The sequence below is a fragment of the Phyllostomus discolor genome, chromosome 4, assembly GCF_004126475.2.
Source record: "Phyllostomus discolor isolate MPI-MPIP mPhyDis1 chromosome 4, mPhyDis1.pri.v3, whole genome shotgun sequence".
NCBI lineage: Eukaryota > Metazoa > Chordata > Mammalia > Chiroptera > Phyllostomidae > Phyllostomus > Phyllostomus discolor.
The window spans coordinates 59,454,354-59,472,962 of NC_040906.2; the positions used below are offsets into that span (position 1 = coordinate 59,454,354).

Below are 18,609 nucleotides of genomic sequence, written 5' to 3' on the forward strand. Positions count from 1 at the left end.
TAAAGAGGTACTGCACCAGATTTTAAGACTACAAATGACAGCTGAACAGGCATGAGGTTGTAAGTTATTCTACAGTTCTTTTCCTGAAATATAGATCGTATTACTGTACCAGATAATCTTTTAATTTTAATACAAATCATGTATTTCATTAAAATAATCTCATATACATTGAATTATGGGGGAAATCATCTTTAAGTAACTACCTTTTCAATGGGAGAAAAGAGAAAGACAATTTTTCTGGTAGTTTTATAAAAAATTCTGTTTTTAAGTTATTCAAAGAACCTCACTATTAAAAAGGTAGTTTGTGTATAAGGAGTGTAATATGTATAGAGTGCCACATTTAACTACCTTCTATAAAATAACTTTCTTTTGATAGATTTTGGCAAAGGAAACAGTATGCATGATCCTGAAGACTCTTTAGATACCATAAGAAATTATCAGAGTTCCAAAAAACACATCGAAGAGAAAAAGAGCGGATCTTCCTCTTTCATCTCCTCCGCTGACGATGAACAGAAGCCTCTCTTCTCAGGAATAGCAGATTCTCCTCCAGGAACAGGGAAAGCTCCTGGACTCAATTTTGAAGGAATGGTGCCCACCTCAGGAAGAATTCGCATAGATAAAAGAAGTCACTCTTACAAAGGTAATCAAGTTTCTCAGGAATCGGGATGTCTCTCTTTGGTGCTTATCATAAAATGCTGACTTTTCACAAATAAAGAAACATACCAACATATGTTAATCTAATTTTTTGCAATTTCATAAAATATTGGCAGAGTTCAAGTCCAAGATCATCTACAAAGTGTTTGCACCATTCTGAAATAGTGGTAATTATTCCCAATCAATAATAGCATAAGAGGCTTTTTTGTTTGTTTCATTTTGTTTTTACAGCCAGTCAGAACTTAACATAATGACCTGTAGAAACCTGCTGTTTTGTACCATAAAAGGCTAACACAATAACACTACAACAAATGCCAAAAAAAAAATCTGTTTCCTGGGTATTATGAAAAAAATGAGGGAAAATGCCCCTAAATAAAGTATACTATTGATCCAACTCATTTTAACACATTTATTTAACATCGCCACTGAGAGGAAGATCCAAATATATGGGTTTTGCTATAGGAAATATGCATAGATGGGTAATAATGAATATAAATTTGATGCTAAAGGATCAAAATTTCAGGAAAACTTTAGAACTACCCCTTGGAAGTCTAATTAACTTGGTATAATAGAAGCTAGATCTATAGATCTTATTAGATGAATCTATTAAGTAGGTGCAAAAACTGATATGGGTGCAAGAACTGATATGGCTCAGACTACTTGAGTTCCCATGACAACTCTGTTATCTGCTCCCTTTATGACTTGGGATAAGTGACTGACAGATCCCCCCACTAAGATTCAGTTTGCACATCTTTAATATAGGAGTAATATTTTCTAACTAAGTAATCAATTGTTGAACAAAATAACATGCATAAATTATGTTTTGAAATAAAATCTCCAGTTTGGTTTAGTATTTCCTCAGAGATTTTATTTTTCTAACCCTTTAATTGTTGGATATATCCCTGGATGTATAAAAATGGAGGAGGCATAGCAAAAAGTCAAAGGAATATAACAGAAGTGAAATAAAAATAATTCCCAGCCTGACAGGATAGCAAAATTCAGTAAATTTGGGGGCAGAGTAAATAAATATTACCTATCATTGTCACCCTTATGTGAAGTGACTATATCTGACCACAAAAGTTTTATTGAATCTAGGATGTTTAGGCTTTACATTTCTCCACAGTTACTTTCCCTATCTTATCACACCACTTTTGCCATGATCCCACATTGAAGTAAGCTAAGAATATAAGCAAATGTTCTCTGGACAATCTAAAATCTTGATGAAGTGAATGGAAATAGTACCTCATTTATCAAAATGGAAGAATAGAATATTAGATGTGATTACCAAATGTCCTATCTTAGTTATTTATGAAAATGAATTCTGGGAAGTGCTAAAAATAGAGAAAGGTTGTGTCATGGAAGTCAAAAGTTCTGAAGAGCTTGCCAAACCATCTCTACAATCACCAAAAGTCATCATAATGTGGGCCTGACTTTTTTAAGTTCTTTTTGTTGTTTTCTACTTGATTTTGAGCCTAAAGTGACAAGTTATTGAAGATATAATTTTGGGATTTCATTTGACTTTATAATGCCTTTTGCTGACAGTGAATTCTCATGCCCTTTATTCTATGTTTTTCTTTGCTACTTATTTTTAATTAGTTATTCTATATGCACAATAAAATAGTATTATAACAAATAATCTTAATGTCTATAAATTTTTAATTTTTAGAAATTTATATCTATAAATGTTTAGTGTTTAAAAATTTATAATGATTTATAATACAATTCCTATTCAAATAAATAATTACTTTGAAAATACATAGTTAAATATGCATTTCAATTGAATAAACATAATTGATGTCATATAACCTCAGTGTGACAGACAGTTAATTTGGTTAATCGGTATAATTAACAAATGAAGAATTATTAAAACTTCATTTTCTGCAAATTTCATTCCCTGATTATTTAAGGTGAAGTACTATGGAATGTTTGAGAATTTGAATAACATTTATGGTGCAGCTGTAACTGCTGCAGTTTGAATTACTAAATCCCTACAAATTGTATCATTAATAGGAATTTTCCTTTACTCACATTCCTGGCATTTGTCATGCTGAATCCAATAGCAGAGCATCTTCAGGCAAAACTAAAAAGAAACAAATTCTGATCCTACTTAGATTGAAGGCAAAGTTGACTCTAGGAAAATTGGGTGCCCAGAGAAGAGTAGAGTTTACTTGCAGTTCATCCATTTCTGGGAATATGTCCTGCAACTATAGCAACATTTTCCAAGGCAACTGAGAGCAGATTCTTTCTAAGCTATATTTAGAAAGTGTCTACAAGGATGTTCATTTTGATTATGGCCCTAACCAGGATTTCCCCTTTGAATGCCTTTTTTAATATTGCTGTTAAAACAAGCTAATCACACATATCCAGATTTGAATAAAAGAATAAATGATAATCAAGGAAGTCTCTATCTAAGTTTATGTTTTACGCATTTCTTCTAAGGGAACATTATCAGGTTTTTTCTTGAGCACTGAAGAAAAATATAAACCAACATAATTTATTGCATGTGGTTCACCATTGTTCTTTAAATATCAATTTATTATATATGATTTGAGAAAGAGAGGTGTTAAGCACAGGAAGGAATTCTGTATGCTTTTTTAGCACAAAACTTCTGAGCATAGTATGTCACTTTATCCATCAGTTCTTATTATCTTTTTAAAAAACTCCTACATTAACCAGCTAGCAGACAACTGGACAAACATTGACATCACCAAATCATTAATGTGTGTTCTTTATTTTTAAAATTTTATTTATTTATTTTTAGAAATAGGGGAAGGGATGGTTAAAGAGGGATAGAGAAACATTGATGTGAGAGAGAAACATCGATCAGTTTGCCTGTGGCACACACCCCCACTTGGGAATGAACCTGCAATTCAGGCATGTGGCCTGACTGAGAATCGATCCTGTCATCTTTCACCTTGCAGGATGATGCCCAAACAATTGAGCTACACTGGTCAGGGCAATATGTGTGTTCTGAATGTTTGTTTAGTATTGCTGCTCCACATTCAAAACCTAGTGTGCCAGGGCATTATATCTTTGTTCTTCATTTTAAATAGAGTCACATTTCTGTAAATAAATAAGTCATACTTGTCACTGAAAATCTGCCAATATACTAGTTAAAATTCCAGAAAACTTATATTTTTATTCTTTTTCATTTTGTTGAGTTTGGTAAAACATCAAAGGAAATTATATACTGTCACTGTTAAAAACAAACAAACAACAATGACAACAACAAAAACCCAAGATCGCTTGGGCTCGGGGAGCTACAATCATGAAGAAACAGTCTGGAATTCATAGCAAGATCTCCGAGGTTTGCTACCCATTTCAACAGAACAAGCAACCCTGACCTGATATTTTTCCAATGCTGTCTTTGAGTATGCCAATTCCTTTGTTACAGCCTCATCCAATTGAAGCAGAAATTATAGGAAATTGTTGGCACCTCACTAGAGAAATTTCTGTGTATTCAGTGATAAAAGGATAGTGATAGAAAATCCATGAGAAAAAGAATATAAAAATTTTGTCTGCTACCTGGAGAAAGGGTATGCTTTTGAGCTATGTGACTGGACTTTGAAGAAATTATAGGAAAGGAAGGGATTTTGAGAAGTCCTACAATTCTGTTCATATTTCCAGAATTATAGCTAATCTCACCAAAAGTTACTTTCTATTTTTTAAAGTAGCCAAGGATATACATTCCTTAACTTGACATAGCCTTTGTCAATGTTTAGTCATAGTTACTTGTCCAAAAAAAAGTATATCAAATCAAAATCACTAACTCTAATTCAAATCTATTTCAATCTGATGATGAAAACCACTTTTGGATCATCTTTTCCCCACCAAGTTCTCCAGGCAAGGAACAAATATTACTCCTTTTTATTCATAAAATAAACTCCCAATTCCACTAGTATTTTTTCATGAGTTTTATTGTCCAACTTTTTAATCATGTTAAATGATTTAATCATGTTAATCATGTTGTCTAGATATGTAAAATGTAAGAATCATAACAAAAGCTACCAAAAGTATATGAGAAAAATGAGAAAAATAAAGATATGTTTGCTCTCAGATACTGATAACTTGCAAATACAGGTTGCAGTAAATTAACAGAAGCTCGGAAAACAAATCTCTGTATGAAAAATTATCAAAACCTGTCTAGACTGAATTTCTCAAGTTCAGGGCCTATGTCTTCTTCATCTGTAACACCTCCTCATTTAGCAGACTGTCTGGCACATAACAGACACACAGAACATTTGAAGAGAGGATTTGAATAGATATGCAACATGTTTTCAAGTACAGTAACAGAAAAATATTCAAAATAAAAGAGCCACAGAAAAAATATTGTAAGTTAAAGTGAGGCAGAGTGCAGAAGGAGCTACAAGAAAACAAAAACCTAAAGCAGTGTCCTGGGACTAGAGGAACTTTAAAGACTCTTCCCATCTGTAAGGGCATGTGGTTTCTTGGCTCTGTCTTGGGTTGGGTTGGCCTCAAAGAATTCCCCTGAAGATCAGCACGTCCCCATGGCTCTCTTCTTGGGCCCACTCTGAATCATGGAGGATGCAAATTATCCTGTGGGAAAGATCCCTAAAATCTTAAACCCAGGTTCAAAGTAGTGCAAATGGGGCTGTTTCTTCCCCAACATGAAACTGCAAAATTATTGCTCTCTAATCAGAGTTTGGGGTTAGTTATCCATGTTTTCTCATAGCACAAACAGAAAGAGGACAAAATTATATTTTAGATTCAAAACCTGCTATGTTTTCATGCATGTGGAAATGAGGAGGGACGTGGAGAGCAAGGTCAGAATGAGTGGTTGGTTGTAGCCCTGGATATCTCCCTGAGTCACACCAGGTCTCTGTCTTTGGGTTATACTTCAAGGTCCTTCCCTGCTGGTATTGCGGGTGTCTCTGTGTTACTGATGCAAACTGGCACCCAAATAAGGTGACATCCGTCTTTTATTTCTCACAGATATCTCTGACACAAGAAGCTGGGAAAAAGAAAATGCCCGGTTGCGGGCTGATGAGGCTAGTCCCTCAGCACCTCAGCAAACAGCCTGGGGGATCTCTGAAACCGAAAGTGACCTCACCTATGGAGAAGTTGAGCAGAGACTGGATTTACTTCAAGAACAGCTGAACAGGTATAAGCAACAGGCAGGGCAAAGAGGACAAAAACCAAGCCCTTAACTGGGTCTGGCTTTACCCCTTGTAAAGAGCAAACTCCTCATGCTGCAGCTTCATATTTTCCTCCTATGCTTACTAATTTAAAATAAGACTACAAGTTGGCAAAGACCCTTCTTCTTTTGATTGTTCTTTTATGCTCTTTGGCTGTTTTTGGTAACTTTTATGTGTGATGGCATTTTTTTAAAAGTAGCAACAAAATTATTTAAAACATTTATTCAGTCAACTTGTTAAAAATGTGACTGAGTTGAAAATCTCACCAAATTGAATCCCATATCCTTTCCATTTTCTTTCTATTTTTGATCTATATTGTTTTTAAATAAGGGCTTCATTTTGGTTTTAGGAAAGGTAGAACTCTTTAACCTAAATCTGAGTGGATTTGTTTAAAATAGTCAATAAGAAAAAAATGCATGAATGAGTATGATACAGCTGGTGTAGTTGTAGTTCTTATGGGACTTGACACTGGTTCACAGGTAACCTCCAGGTGCACTGCACACCACCAGGCAAGGCACTCCAGGCGTCACAGATGAAAAACAGCGCAACCATAATGCTCAGATTACAGGATTTACTAAATCAATTTAAAACATGCAATGAGAGATGAGGAGAGCGAGATGTGGTTATTAACATATTTCTGTGAAGCACAGTATGGCAGAATGGCCACACTACCTGAGTCCTGATTTGCCCAGTGTTCACATCTGCCACATCATCCTTCTCTGCTGATGGTGTGGTTACCAGGACCAGGGCTGAGGTTGGCACTATGGGGTCCACAGACTAAATATATAAATAAATAAATACCCCTGTGCCAATGGCACGCACTTGCTCTGTTGCAGAAATGTGAGGCCAGGTGCCTCGCAGGTAATTAGCCTGCTTAACAGCAATGCGTTTATTGGCCTTTTTTAGGTGAAGCACACGTAAAGCCAGAATGAGCCTACACTGTGCATCACCAATGGGCAGTCGGATTTGGGGATGAAAGTGTCCGCCCAGAGCTGGCATAAGTCATTTGTTCTATCTCTTTCTATGTATCAGCTTCGCTCTGGTTTGCTACATCATGTTTCTATTCTATGTCTGGCGTGTCTTACAGGTGGAAAATTGCATGAATCCTCTGAGTTTTGCCTATACCATATATGTTACTTATTTACTTACTATCTGCTTAATATTTCTTATGTGGTTTATCCATCCTGTTTGTTGTTTTTATTGCTTTTTAAAAAATGTAATGATAGAATTGAACAGTTTCACACAATATAATTGCACACACATTATGTGTGTGTGCATATACACAGACATTACCATAACATTTAATTAAATTTAAAATTTTCTGGTGCTGAGGTACATACCTCATTCCCTTGTGTCAAATTCCAATTTCGTAAATTGAAACATACCTGAGAAATTTTAAACAGATTATCATTTACTTAGAGTCAGTAATTCTTAAAGTATAAGAACTTGTCATAATAATTATTATTGGTTAGAAAAGCATATTTAGTTCCTTAATACATTTGCTTTTTCTCTCTCTCTGCTATATTTGCCAAGCCACTTTGATATTTTACCCATGATACATGTAAAAACTATACACTATATAGCACACGAGAATTGATACGTGTGACCTGCACCTGAACTTTGATTCTTGTGACTGAGAGAAGAAATTGCCTGTTTATTTACTTCCAAGACATAAGTATGTGTTCAGTTGGTTTAGTAAATAGAACAGTGGAAGAACGAATGGAAGAACGGCAGGGAAAGCAGTGAGATCATCAGCACGCACTTGCGCAGCGCGTGTGATTGGTGAGCCCTGACTAAAGTCCTAACTCAACCACGGAACCGCTTACAGGATGACTGGGCCAGGACACTTCAATTTCTCCAGCTTCAGTTCCCTTCTTTGACTCAGATCTATCTGCAATGCCATTGTAAAGACTAAGATGATACATGTGGAAACTATAGTTTATACAAAATAAAAAGTGTTGTACTTGCAGCTAGGTAAAGTTTGATTAACAATGATCTCCTTTTATTGCTGTTTGTCTAGTTATTCTCCAGCGTTACATGTATTCCTATATTTCCTAATTTGGACCTTTCATCAGGACTAAAGTTATATTTTAGGTTACCCTCATTGCTTTGTTATGTGTACCAATCATCACAATTCACATGAGTCAAAGATTACTGAAAACATTTGTTTTCAATATATCCCAGGGCTGAAAGCATAAAATTTTCAGGGCACATACACCTACAACCCATTTGATTTGCAACTGCACATTAGTGATAATAATTGTTGCTATTTAATTACACTAGTTTCATAATTGTTACTATTACTGTTACTGCTGTTATTAAAAACTTTTCCACAGCCAATATGTCTTGACAATTTCCCACCACCTGTATGTCCTTAGACATATTTCTTTTCCTTGGACTAATTTCTTACTTCTGATATTTTCACAAATACTTCATTGTGTATCTCAGCCTCTTTTGAAATCTAAAATACCAAGTCCCAAATGTCACAACTTTACTGCACTGCCATCTCCAACAACCTCTTTCCTCCATGTTAGAAGGCAAAAACAACTTTGAAGAGGGAAACTCAGTTCAGTCTTTAACTTTGTGGGGTGAGAACCCTGAGGCACTTTCTAGAGTTGGAGCTACCCACTGAGCTTCAGCATTCTGTTCAAACATAAAGCTGTGAATTTCTACCGTGTTTGTCTCATCCAAATACACATATTAAATACACAGTGCAAAAAAAAAGCAAATATAAATGTTCTATCCTGAATCGTCCTTGCTGCCACTGCGACTTCTCTGCTTTAATGGCCAATTAAACTATATTTAGGGTAAAGGTCCACATAAGAAATGTTCTCATACCTTTATGTAATGTGCCTACAGATATACATATTTGGGGAAATCATTAACACTTCATCCTAAAACAGTGCTTCTCGCACTTTAATGTGAATTTAAAGCACCTGGGGATCTTGTTAAAATGTACATTCTAAGTCACTAGGTCTGGAGTCGGCAGAGATTCCACATTCTAACAAGCTCACAGCTTTGACCACGCTTTGAGTAGGGAGGCCCTAGAGAATGTAAAAGCTTTTAGTAATGATTCCATGCCTTGTAGAACACTCAGAGAAATGTATCTGGGTGCCTTCGCTATGGCACTGAGCATTTGCCTCGCCTAGTGTTATGGTATTTTTATGCACTTCCTTCATTTTTCCAAACTAGGTGGTTACCTTCCGTCGGCGTCTGAGATCAGAGTCCATATTTATCCATCATCGTGTCCTCACTTCACCTTGCTACCTAGCATAGCACCTGGTACATTGTGAGTCTTTGAATAAGCAAATGAAAACATCCATTTTACACAGCAGTGTAGCTATGCTGATGTGGAGAAAAGAAACATAATTTTCCCTCTACCCTTCTGAGTTTTTGGCTGAGACCCCTATAATAAAAGCCAAATTAACAAGGGAAAAACAAAGAGATTTATTAACATGTATACCTCATGAATACATGGGAAATACTCAGGGGAAAATGAGTAACTTCCGAGGTGGCTTAGAATCCAGCATTAAATACCATCTCAATAGAGCAAGGGGAAGGGAGACGCGGGCCTCTTAGAGGAGACGGGAGGATTTTTAGGAGAGATGAACAGCCTCTTAGAGAAACAGATGGGAGTTCTGATAGTTCCTGACAAAGTTCCCTCAGGTGTGGAACTACTAGTCTCCTCTCTTGTGACAAGGGTCAGTCTCCCCTGGTAGATAAAAGTCCCAGGTTGGGAATTTATGACAATTGAGTTCATTTGGGGAAATCTGCCTTCAGGCAGATAATGGGAGCTTAGAGAAAGCCTCTCCCTGCATTTGCTGTTTTTCAAGTGCCTACAGCTCAAAATAATCAGTATGCTAAAGTGGCATATTTTGGGCTGGCATATTCTGGTATCCTTCACTGACCAAAAAAAAGTTTTAAAACTGGGTTGTTCTTTCCTGTTTTAAAGTCCAATCTGGACTTTTAAACAATTATTTGTCATTCCTCCTTAGTAAAGCAGATAATTTAGTTTCAGTAGAAGAGTCCATTCCAATGCAGCCAGTAGACCCTAGCTATACAACATGAAAATATAATCGATACGTAGTAAAGAAATTCTTCACTAGAACTCACTTTTGTTGAATGTCTCAATCAGTTCAGGCTACTATAACAAAATACCATAGAATGGTGACTTATAAACAGGAAATATTTATTTCTCACAGTTCTGGAGCCTGAGAAGTTCAAGATCAAGGTGCTAGAAGATCCAGTATCTGGTGAGAGCTGGTTTCCTGGTTCAGAGATAACTATCTTCACACTGAGTCCAAACAAGGCATAAAAAGGAAAGAAGCTCTCTGAGGCCTCTTGTATAAGGGCCCTCAGCCCCTTCATGACGACTCCACCCTCACTGTCTAATCACCTCCCAAAGGCACCACTTCCTAATACCATCACATTGGGGGTTAGAGCTTGAACACATGAATGGAGTCAGGGGGCACCAACATTTAATCAGTGCGCTAAACTGTACAAAATATCAGATAACCAGTTAATGAAACCAAACCAAGTATATGAAATCACTGCAGGGAAACTGTCATCTTGACAAAGCCTATGTGGTGTCCCAGAAGGGGAGGGAAGAAGCAGTATATTTATAGGATTTTGGAGTCTGGGCCTTTCAACGTAGGGAACTGGTTGGCTATGGGCAAGTTCATGATATAATACATCAGGATTGATGAACACCATGAGGTGAGGATCTTAAAGAAAGTCTGGATAAAGAAAACTTGTTTGATAAGTACATTTGAAGGTGATGTGAGCCTCACTCATGGCAGTATATTTCAAATAGTAAAACTCTGCCTTCCATTAGGGTTTTACCTCAGAGTCTCTTCAAATACCTAGAATCCATGATACAGAGACATTGTTTCCCACAGATCACTGCTGTTTGACAAAGGTTTAATAGGATTCAGAAATATTACCATAATTTTTGACTGCCTTTTGGGGCTTGCGTCCCCCTTATTGATGAAGTTTTTATGGCACGCTCCATCCCCAAATCCTTTTAAATTCAATGTAATAAACAAGTGTAGGCCACTCGCTAAATACTAAATGCTGTTAGTGATTGGATAAATTTGTAAAGAAATATTTAAAATGAAGACTGAGTGTAGAATTTTCTTTGAGGTCTCAGAGGAGAGAGAAATTAATTCTGAAAAGGTCAAATAAGGGAAGATTTTCAGTTGCAAATTTAACTTGAGCTGGACCTTGAGGAAAAAATGATATACAACAATAAAATAACTACTCTGCTCAATTTAGTTGACACCATAAAAAAATTAGATCAATCCTATGGGTAACAAGTAGATAAATAAGCTAGTCAACAACTCCATTTTTCTTTTTTCAATGTGTGCTCTTGGCATTTACAAGGCAGAACCATGTATGATTGATAGCTATTGGTTTAGAAGACAATAGCCTCTATAGCTGTATGTACCAAATGTAGAAAATCGGTGAGGATAATGTTTCTCAGAAGGAAGATTTGTAGTATCAATTAATACTGAGTTGAAAAGAAAAAAAAAGAACTTTTCTTATGGTTTCCAGGTTTATTTTGTTCTCTTTCAATTCAGAGGCTAAGTTTTCTTCTATAAATATAGCATATGTACACACAATTGAGCAAAATTAATTTTATGATTTTAACATTTTTTGTAAGATTTAGCTTTTCTTTGCATTTTTCATTCAGAGACAAAAGAGTAAGCATGAGTCAGTAAAGAGTTAAAATAAGAGTTGTCTAAAATTCCCTCTTTTTTAATGCTGTTAAAACATGCATTAATTTAATTTAACATGAAAATAAAATTAATAAGCCAGTTAGTTACTTGTGAGCTTTGGGTGAAAATGATCAGATTGGTATTTTGCAAGCCTGAAGGATAATAAAAGCAAGTGAACTTTTATGTTGGTTTGTTTCTTAAATACCAAAAGCCCTGGACTGTAGACAAGAAAGGAATTTAACATTTAACAGTACTTAATATTACAGAAAGTCTATAATGAATAATATATAATTCTTGATGTGACTAGGAGATAGGCAAAATAAAGTAAAGGTAATATAAATTTGAAACACACAAGAAATTATCAATTTTTGTAACTATGAAAGGAATGTGCTAACCAAATCTCTTTTTTTATAAACACTTACAAGAAACTGAGTAGAGCCTGATTAAAAAGAAAAGACAATCTTTGATTAAAAATAGATTCTCAGTGGGTTTTACATTTTGAAATCAATAAAGCATAATTGTAAAAATGTAACACAATGTACATGGTAAAAAATAGTTTATTCTGTTCAGCTGTTTTTCTGGTAAGATCTTATCAAATAAGCAGGAAGGCAATGCTCTCTATCAGAACCATCAGTGAGACACAGAAAGTTAGCATCAGCCGGAGGGCGTCTCCGTGCTCCCTCTCCTGTTCTTCTTGTTTAAAGCAGCGCCATAATTCCACTCGTTGGTGGTTGTTTTATTTGGATGGCAAAATTATGCTCAGCGACAGATTTTTGTCTTTGCCAGCAATTTATTTAACAGAGGTGTGCTTTGGGAAATATAATTTCACAAGCCAATAGCATACAGAATGCTATCTCTTAATAAGCCAAATAAAGAAATAACATACTCCAAAGCAACGATAGATTAATTACATTCTTATTCCAGCTGAAGGAGGGTGGGGTGTGGAGAAGGAGAGAAAGGAATAAAGTCCAAATTCAGATGAGATACCTTTTATAGACGTAGGCACTTGGAAGAGGCACTTGGCCAACCAAGAGCTGACATCCAGCTACCAGCACAAAAATAAAGGCCCTTGTTGCTGGAGTACATTGCTGGGAAACAAAGGCCCCAGTGTTGCTGGACATTCCAGGCTGCTCCAAGAAGTTATCACTCCCGGGCCGCTGTCTGGCTTTGTGCCACTGCCTACCAGCAGTGCCTCGTGGAGGCAGGAACAGATGTCCCTTCTCTTTCTGAAACTGCTGCACTGTTTAGCTCCACTGCTGACCAAAGGGTTGCCTTGGCCACAGCAGGAGCAAATGTCTCAAAATCTTCAAGAGCTATTTAAGTCAGCAAGGTGTCAGCTTGCCCATACCAAAACTCTGGGATTGTTCTCACAAACTCTTGGTATTGATAGTTTAAATGTCCGCTTGCCATCTGTGCTTCTCCACACATCCTTATAAATGACAACAGGGGAGATGATGACTTCCCGACACAACTTACTTTATTCTTACAGCAAAACAATTTCACTTCTACAACTTTGTTGTAAACAGGTGGATTAAAACAACTTCACTTAAGTCATAAACAAGTGGATTTAAAATCATATTAAAACAACAGACAATAGTTGTGCTGAAAATTTCTCAAATTCTTTGCAATGATTAACTATGTCGGGACTGTCTTCCTCCATTTGTCTGTCCCTCAGACTTGAGTCCCAAATGACTGCTGACGTCCAGACCATCTTGCAGTTGCTGCAGAAACAAAGCACTGTGGTTCCCCCAGCCTACAGTATGGTCACTGCAGGAGCGGAGTATCAGAGACCCACCGTCCACCTGATGAGAACCAGTCAGCCAGGAGCATCCATCAAGACGGATCAAAGTTTCAGTTCTTCCTCACAAGTGAGTATAGATAGTGTACAGCCAAGAGTGTCTCTCAAAGGGTGTTCTAGGGACCATCTGAATCGGCAGATTCTCATTCTACTCAATTCGAATTTCTGGGAATGGGCCCATGATCTGCACTTTATACAAGCTCCCTTCTGATTCTTATGCTCATTTGCTTTTTTTTTTTAGATTTTATTAATTTATTTTGAGAGGGTTGGAGGGAGAGAAGGAGAGGGAAAGAAATATCAATGTGTGTTTACCTCTCACACACCCCCAACTGGGGACCCAACCCAAAACCCAGGCATGTGCCCTGAGTAAGAATCGAACTGGTGACTCTTTGGTTCACAGGCTGGCACTCAATCCACTGAGCCAGGCCAGGGCTCTTATGTTCATTTAAGGTTTGTGAACAACAGACCATTGTTCTAGAATGATCTTAAAACACAACTTTTTTTTTAAGAAAAAGCTTTTTTCAAGAATCAGTCTATGTGTGTTTATATCTGGCAGAGTTTTGAAAGCTAAGGGGTAACCCTAGGTCCAAAAAACTCTTCCGAGAAAAGTCTTTAATTTGCTCTAGTGACTAGATGCACTCTTGGGCAGGGTCTCAGGAAGGAAGGGGAGGACAAATAGCAGTTGGCTACAGAAGACCTGAGATCCAAGGGAAGCCAGACTAGTAATCTTAGATTATCTCTGCCCCACCCATCACCAAGATCTCTAAACCTTTTTCTACCTGGAGGATAGTAACAGGAGGAATAAGGTGTCCTTTTATTTTGCCTCTGAACCCTCCAAATGGACCCTTTGGAGTTATATTAATATGAAAAGTCTAATTCCCTTGAAATTCTACTTTGGGAATCATTCCTAATTATTTTAACACTACAGTCAAAATGCACCTAGGAATGATGATTTAGATAAGGATTTACAAAACAATCATGGAAAACTTTTCTTAAAGTTTGGAAATTTAGTGCAAAATATTCTGGGAAATGAAATATTGACATAAGAAACATCCAAACCTACAGAGAATTATAACCTATCCAAACCTATATAGAAGAGTTCATTTGAGCCAAACTGATGACATATTCCAGGGAGCAAGATTTCAAATACTCTGGAGAATAAGTTAATACACCTTCATTTATGCATTTGAAATTGTGGAAGAAAGGTAAGGAAGATTACCTGGGGGTGGGACAAAGCAAGGCAGGATTGGATTAGAGGATAGTGAAGATTATGTGCTCTCTTGAGGATAGTCATGTTTTATTTCAGAGGTGTGCCTAGGTGCACAGATAGCTTTTACTAAAGAATTTATATGCCTGGGGCATGACTATCCACCAGGACCTGCCCAGGTTACCAGAATGAATTTATGGTTAGATGATCCTGTGAGGTTACTTTCCACAGAACCCCACCCCCTGCCCCATATTTTCTACAGAAACAACATTAATAACAGGAAGAAATGGGCAGGAATAAAATTATTTCTAAAATATGGAAGTAGACATTAATTTATCTCTAGTTTTAAATGCCTAGAAAACATGCAAAACCATGTACTTTGTTTTTTGTTTTCAGTGGATTTAGTAACATTGAGTAAGGATGGGTAATTTTTCTTTTTCTCTTTTTGAACAGTTCATTTTTTATTCTATTTTTCCAGTACCGCTTACCCCCATACCCTCTTCTACGTCCACTCTCCTGGTCACCACACTGTTGTCCATGTCCGTGAGTTCTTTTTCTTTTTTGCTGGATCCTTCCCCAGCCCTCCAACCCCCAACAATGCTGCCCAGCCGTGTCAACCTGCTATCTACCAGTCTGTCTCTGTTTTCCTTGTTAGTTCAGTTCAGTGATTTTTTCTTCCTTCTTTTTTTTCTTTTCTCTCCATACAAATCCACATTTTCTATCCCAGTTTTGTCTTGAATTTTGAAGTAAAACTCATTGAAAAACTCACTGTGAAGTAATGGAAAAAAAATTATGATCTGACTTCAGAGTAACACTAAAGATCTTGGAATGATTGTTCAGGATTATCTAACCTAACACCTAACGTCCAATGTCTTGACCCATCTTTGGGATGGAAAGGTCGGTTAATACCACTAATTAAAAACAGATTTATGAGGAAAGAAAATATATTTTGATTTCATGAGTGTAATTTTAGAAATCTGTCCAATAAATTATAAAACATCTTTTCTTTTCTATCAGTGTCCTGAATTTCTAGACCTTGAAAAAGATAAACTTAAATCCAAAGAATCACTCTCAAGTGGTATGCATCTGAACACAGCTTCGGAAGACAACTTGACTTCACTTTTAAAACAAGACAGTGATCTCTCTTTAGAGCTTCACTCACCACAAAGGAAGACTTACCTGCATCCAATTAGGCATCCCTCCTTGACAGATTCGTCCCCGAGCACTGCAGGAACCTTGGGTCTTCATAGGCATGTTTCTGATCCTGGTCTTCCGGGGAAATAATCATTTTGTACTATTTATTCCACATACAATGTAAGTGCTTTTAATGGCTGTTTTCCTTTTTGTATTTAAATCCTCTCTACTTGACTCAGGGGCTCAATGGTACCATTATATGCAAAAGTACTGTATATTTTCCTAAACTGAGGCTTGTAGGGTAAAACTGAGCAGTTAGGATGTATATAGACACATGAACTCTTTTGTTCCAAATGTTAAAACTGCCAGCATCTCAAGGCACCTTAATTTTAATTTTTATTTTTTAAAACATGTGCATGTTAGGAAACTTCAATTTCTCTTGCATGGAGACTCTTACTGCTTTTACTAAATCAGTACTTTGTTATGAAAATGCCTTCAATTAGAAACCAAGAGATAAAATTGTTCATAATGCAACTCAGATGATCCTCAACTCAAGGAAGTTCAAGGAGGAAAAAGGGAACTTAGTCACTTTGAAGAACAGATTCCATTCTGTATCGGGATGTTCATAGTTAATTACATTCATTCCACCACACTGAAAACAAAAATGCAGTTTTACAGTTATAAATCCCTGACAATATACACCCATCTCCAAATACATGAATATAGGTAAGCATTAAGGAGGACAAAAGGCTTTTCTAGTTAAAATTCTGTCACTAACTGCATTTAGAAACTGCCTAAAACACTTTCCATTGGCACATTTCCTTGAAGGATTAGAAACAAGTTTCTCTAATATTTTTCTTTTGGGGGTGTGGGAGGGAAAACTACTAGAGTGATTGACAAAAACATATTCCACAACTTTCTTGTGATTTGTATTTTAGGGTAATCAAATTTGATTAAAAGAGTGATCGCACATAGTTTTCCAAAAAATGTGCAATTTTTGTGGATTTGCATAGCAAAAGTAGCTATCATCAAGGATATGTTGTTCTATAGTCTTCTAATTGCAGCTGTAGAAAAACAATGTGCACTTACTTGCCTATAAAGAAAAGAAAATGCACACACAAATTGTAAAATTTCAGTTTTATTGGCTTATTCACACACATTTGCTAATCAAAGATTAAATGAAAACTGATTACATAAGGACTGGGCTGAATATATGTAGACCCCCCAAATTTTGGAACATACAGTGGAATAAATTTTAATATCTTAAACTGTTAGATTTTCTTTTGGAAAGGATGCCTACACTGTTCACAAAATCAAGGTCCAGAAAAAAGTGTAAGTTAATTTAAGATTCCAATTAGTCAAGTCCTAGTCAAGATGTTTTATTTTTCAATTCATTTAAGTACAATTTGAAACATTATGGGCTGAAATATTATATTTATTCCTTCTAAACAAAATTTTGAAATTTGTTGAAATTTTCTTAGTCCTTTACTAATTATTATATTCATATATTTTTAAAGAAAGATTGTACCTGTGCACATTACTAAATAGACTAATTTCTATCCCTCCTGGATAGAAATATAATCTATCGATTTACCTTTAACATTTATACTAATTTATAAGTGTAAAATACAAACTATTTATTTAAATTTACAGAAACTGTTGCACTATTTAAAATATAATTAAAGTGACCTTACATTTCTCCCCATACATTTCTAAATGGTCACATAAATTGATAATCCGTGTGAGAGGCAAGCTATAGGCACTGGCATGTTAATCCCTGCTTAATTTTTGAAATGCCAAAACATATGCAATGAAGTATGGATGTCAAAATTACCAGTCAATTCAATAAAAGTATCATAATTCTAACCAGCTTCCCGAACCATTTGGTGTTATGCAGGAAGGAACTAGAGCCACATTGATGCTTTGATATCCCCATTCAAAGAACGTTTGGGGGTGCCTGGCAGGGGAGAGAAAAAACTAGCTTGATTCAGAGGATAATTTAGGGACTTTATTTCCAAATTTAGGCACATTTTGGCAGCTGCAACAAATTTCATAAGGATTGCCAGCCTAAACTCCAGGGAAATTCAGAATAAATTCACCAGACACTATGCCCTTGTAGGATGAGAGAGTTTGGCAGGTGAGGAATTTAGATCTGATTGTTTGATTAGTGAATGCTTCAGCTGCAACATTTGGTATGACATGCATAAACTCCAGCCTTCCACATAAAGCCGCTCTACTTCTTTATAAAAACTAAGCATGAAGGAATGGGAAGGTAGGGAACAATGTGCAAGCATCCAGCCTGTTTAAATTGCAGCATGACACTTAAATCCTTTATATAAATTAATTGCTTGATATTAAAATCTGAGTCAGAGGGTTAGGATTAGGAAGGTCCCTTCCTACATGATATTAGCTTAAAAAGAGCTGAGCAACAAAAAGAAGTGATCACTTAGGCATAAACATCAGAAGACTCGGTGGTTAAAATGACTTACAGATGACCAAAGCAATTACCTTAATTTACACAATTCATCCCTTTGTCCCTGTCAAAGATCTAGTGCCTAAAATCACTGTCACTTTCCCCATGGGCTGTAGCAAAAGCAGTCTAACCCCTCATCTGGGATCTTGCTGAATGGAGGTTTAACTGCTGCAATCAATAAAAACAACAGTATAGCAACTGCTCTTTCTTCAGGGTGTCCAAACTTTTGGTGTCTCTGTATCACACTGGAAGAATAAGAGTTGTCTTGGGCCACACATTAAATACATTGTGACATGTAATAACAAAAAGATCTCATGTTCCAAGTAAATTTACAATTTTGTGTTGGGCTGCCATATTCACAACCATCCTGAGCTGCCTGTGGCCCATGGTCTGCAGGTTGGACTCTCCTGATAGGTGTTCAGAAACACATAACACTTTTCGCTTTCCACCTACAAATATCATTACCTGTT

General features: G+C 36.4%; 1 protein-coding gene across 1 annotated transcript in view; it reads left to right on the top strand.

The window, feature by feature from the left end:
• KCNH7 (potassium voltage-gated channel subfamily H member 7) overlaps positions 1 to 16,403 on the top strand; it is a 480,501-nt gene extending 464,098 nt beyond the window's left edge. Inside the window, 4 exon segments of the mRNA XM_036023387.1 lie at positions 377 to 640; positions 5,608 to 5,776; positions 13,203 to 13,395; positions 15,550 to 16,403. Coding sequence (XP_035879280.1) covers positions 377 to 640; positions 5,608 to 5,776; positions 13,203 to 13,395; positions 15,550 to 15,816 — 893 coding nt within the window. The 3' untranslated portion in view covers positions 15,817 to 16,403.
• The last annotated feature ends 2,206 nt before the right edge of the window (positions 16,404 to 18,609 follow it).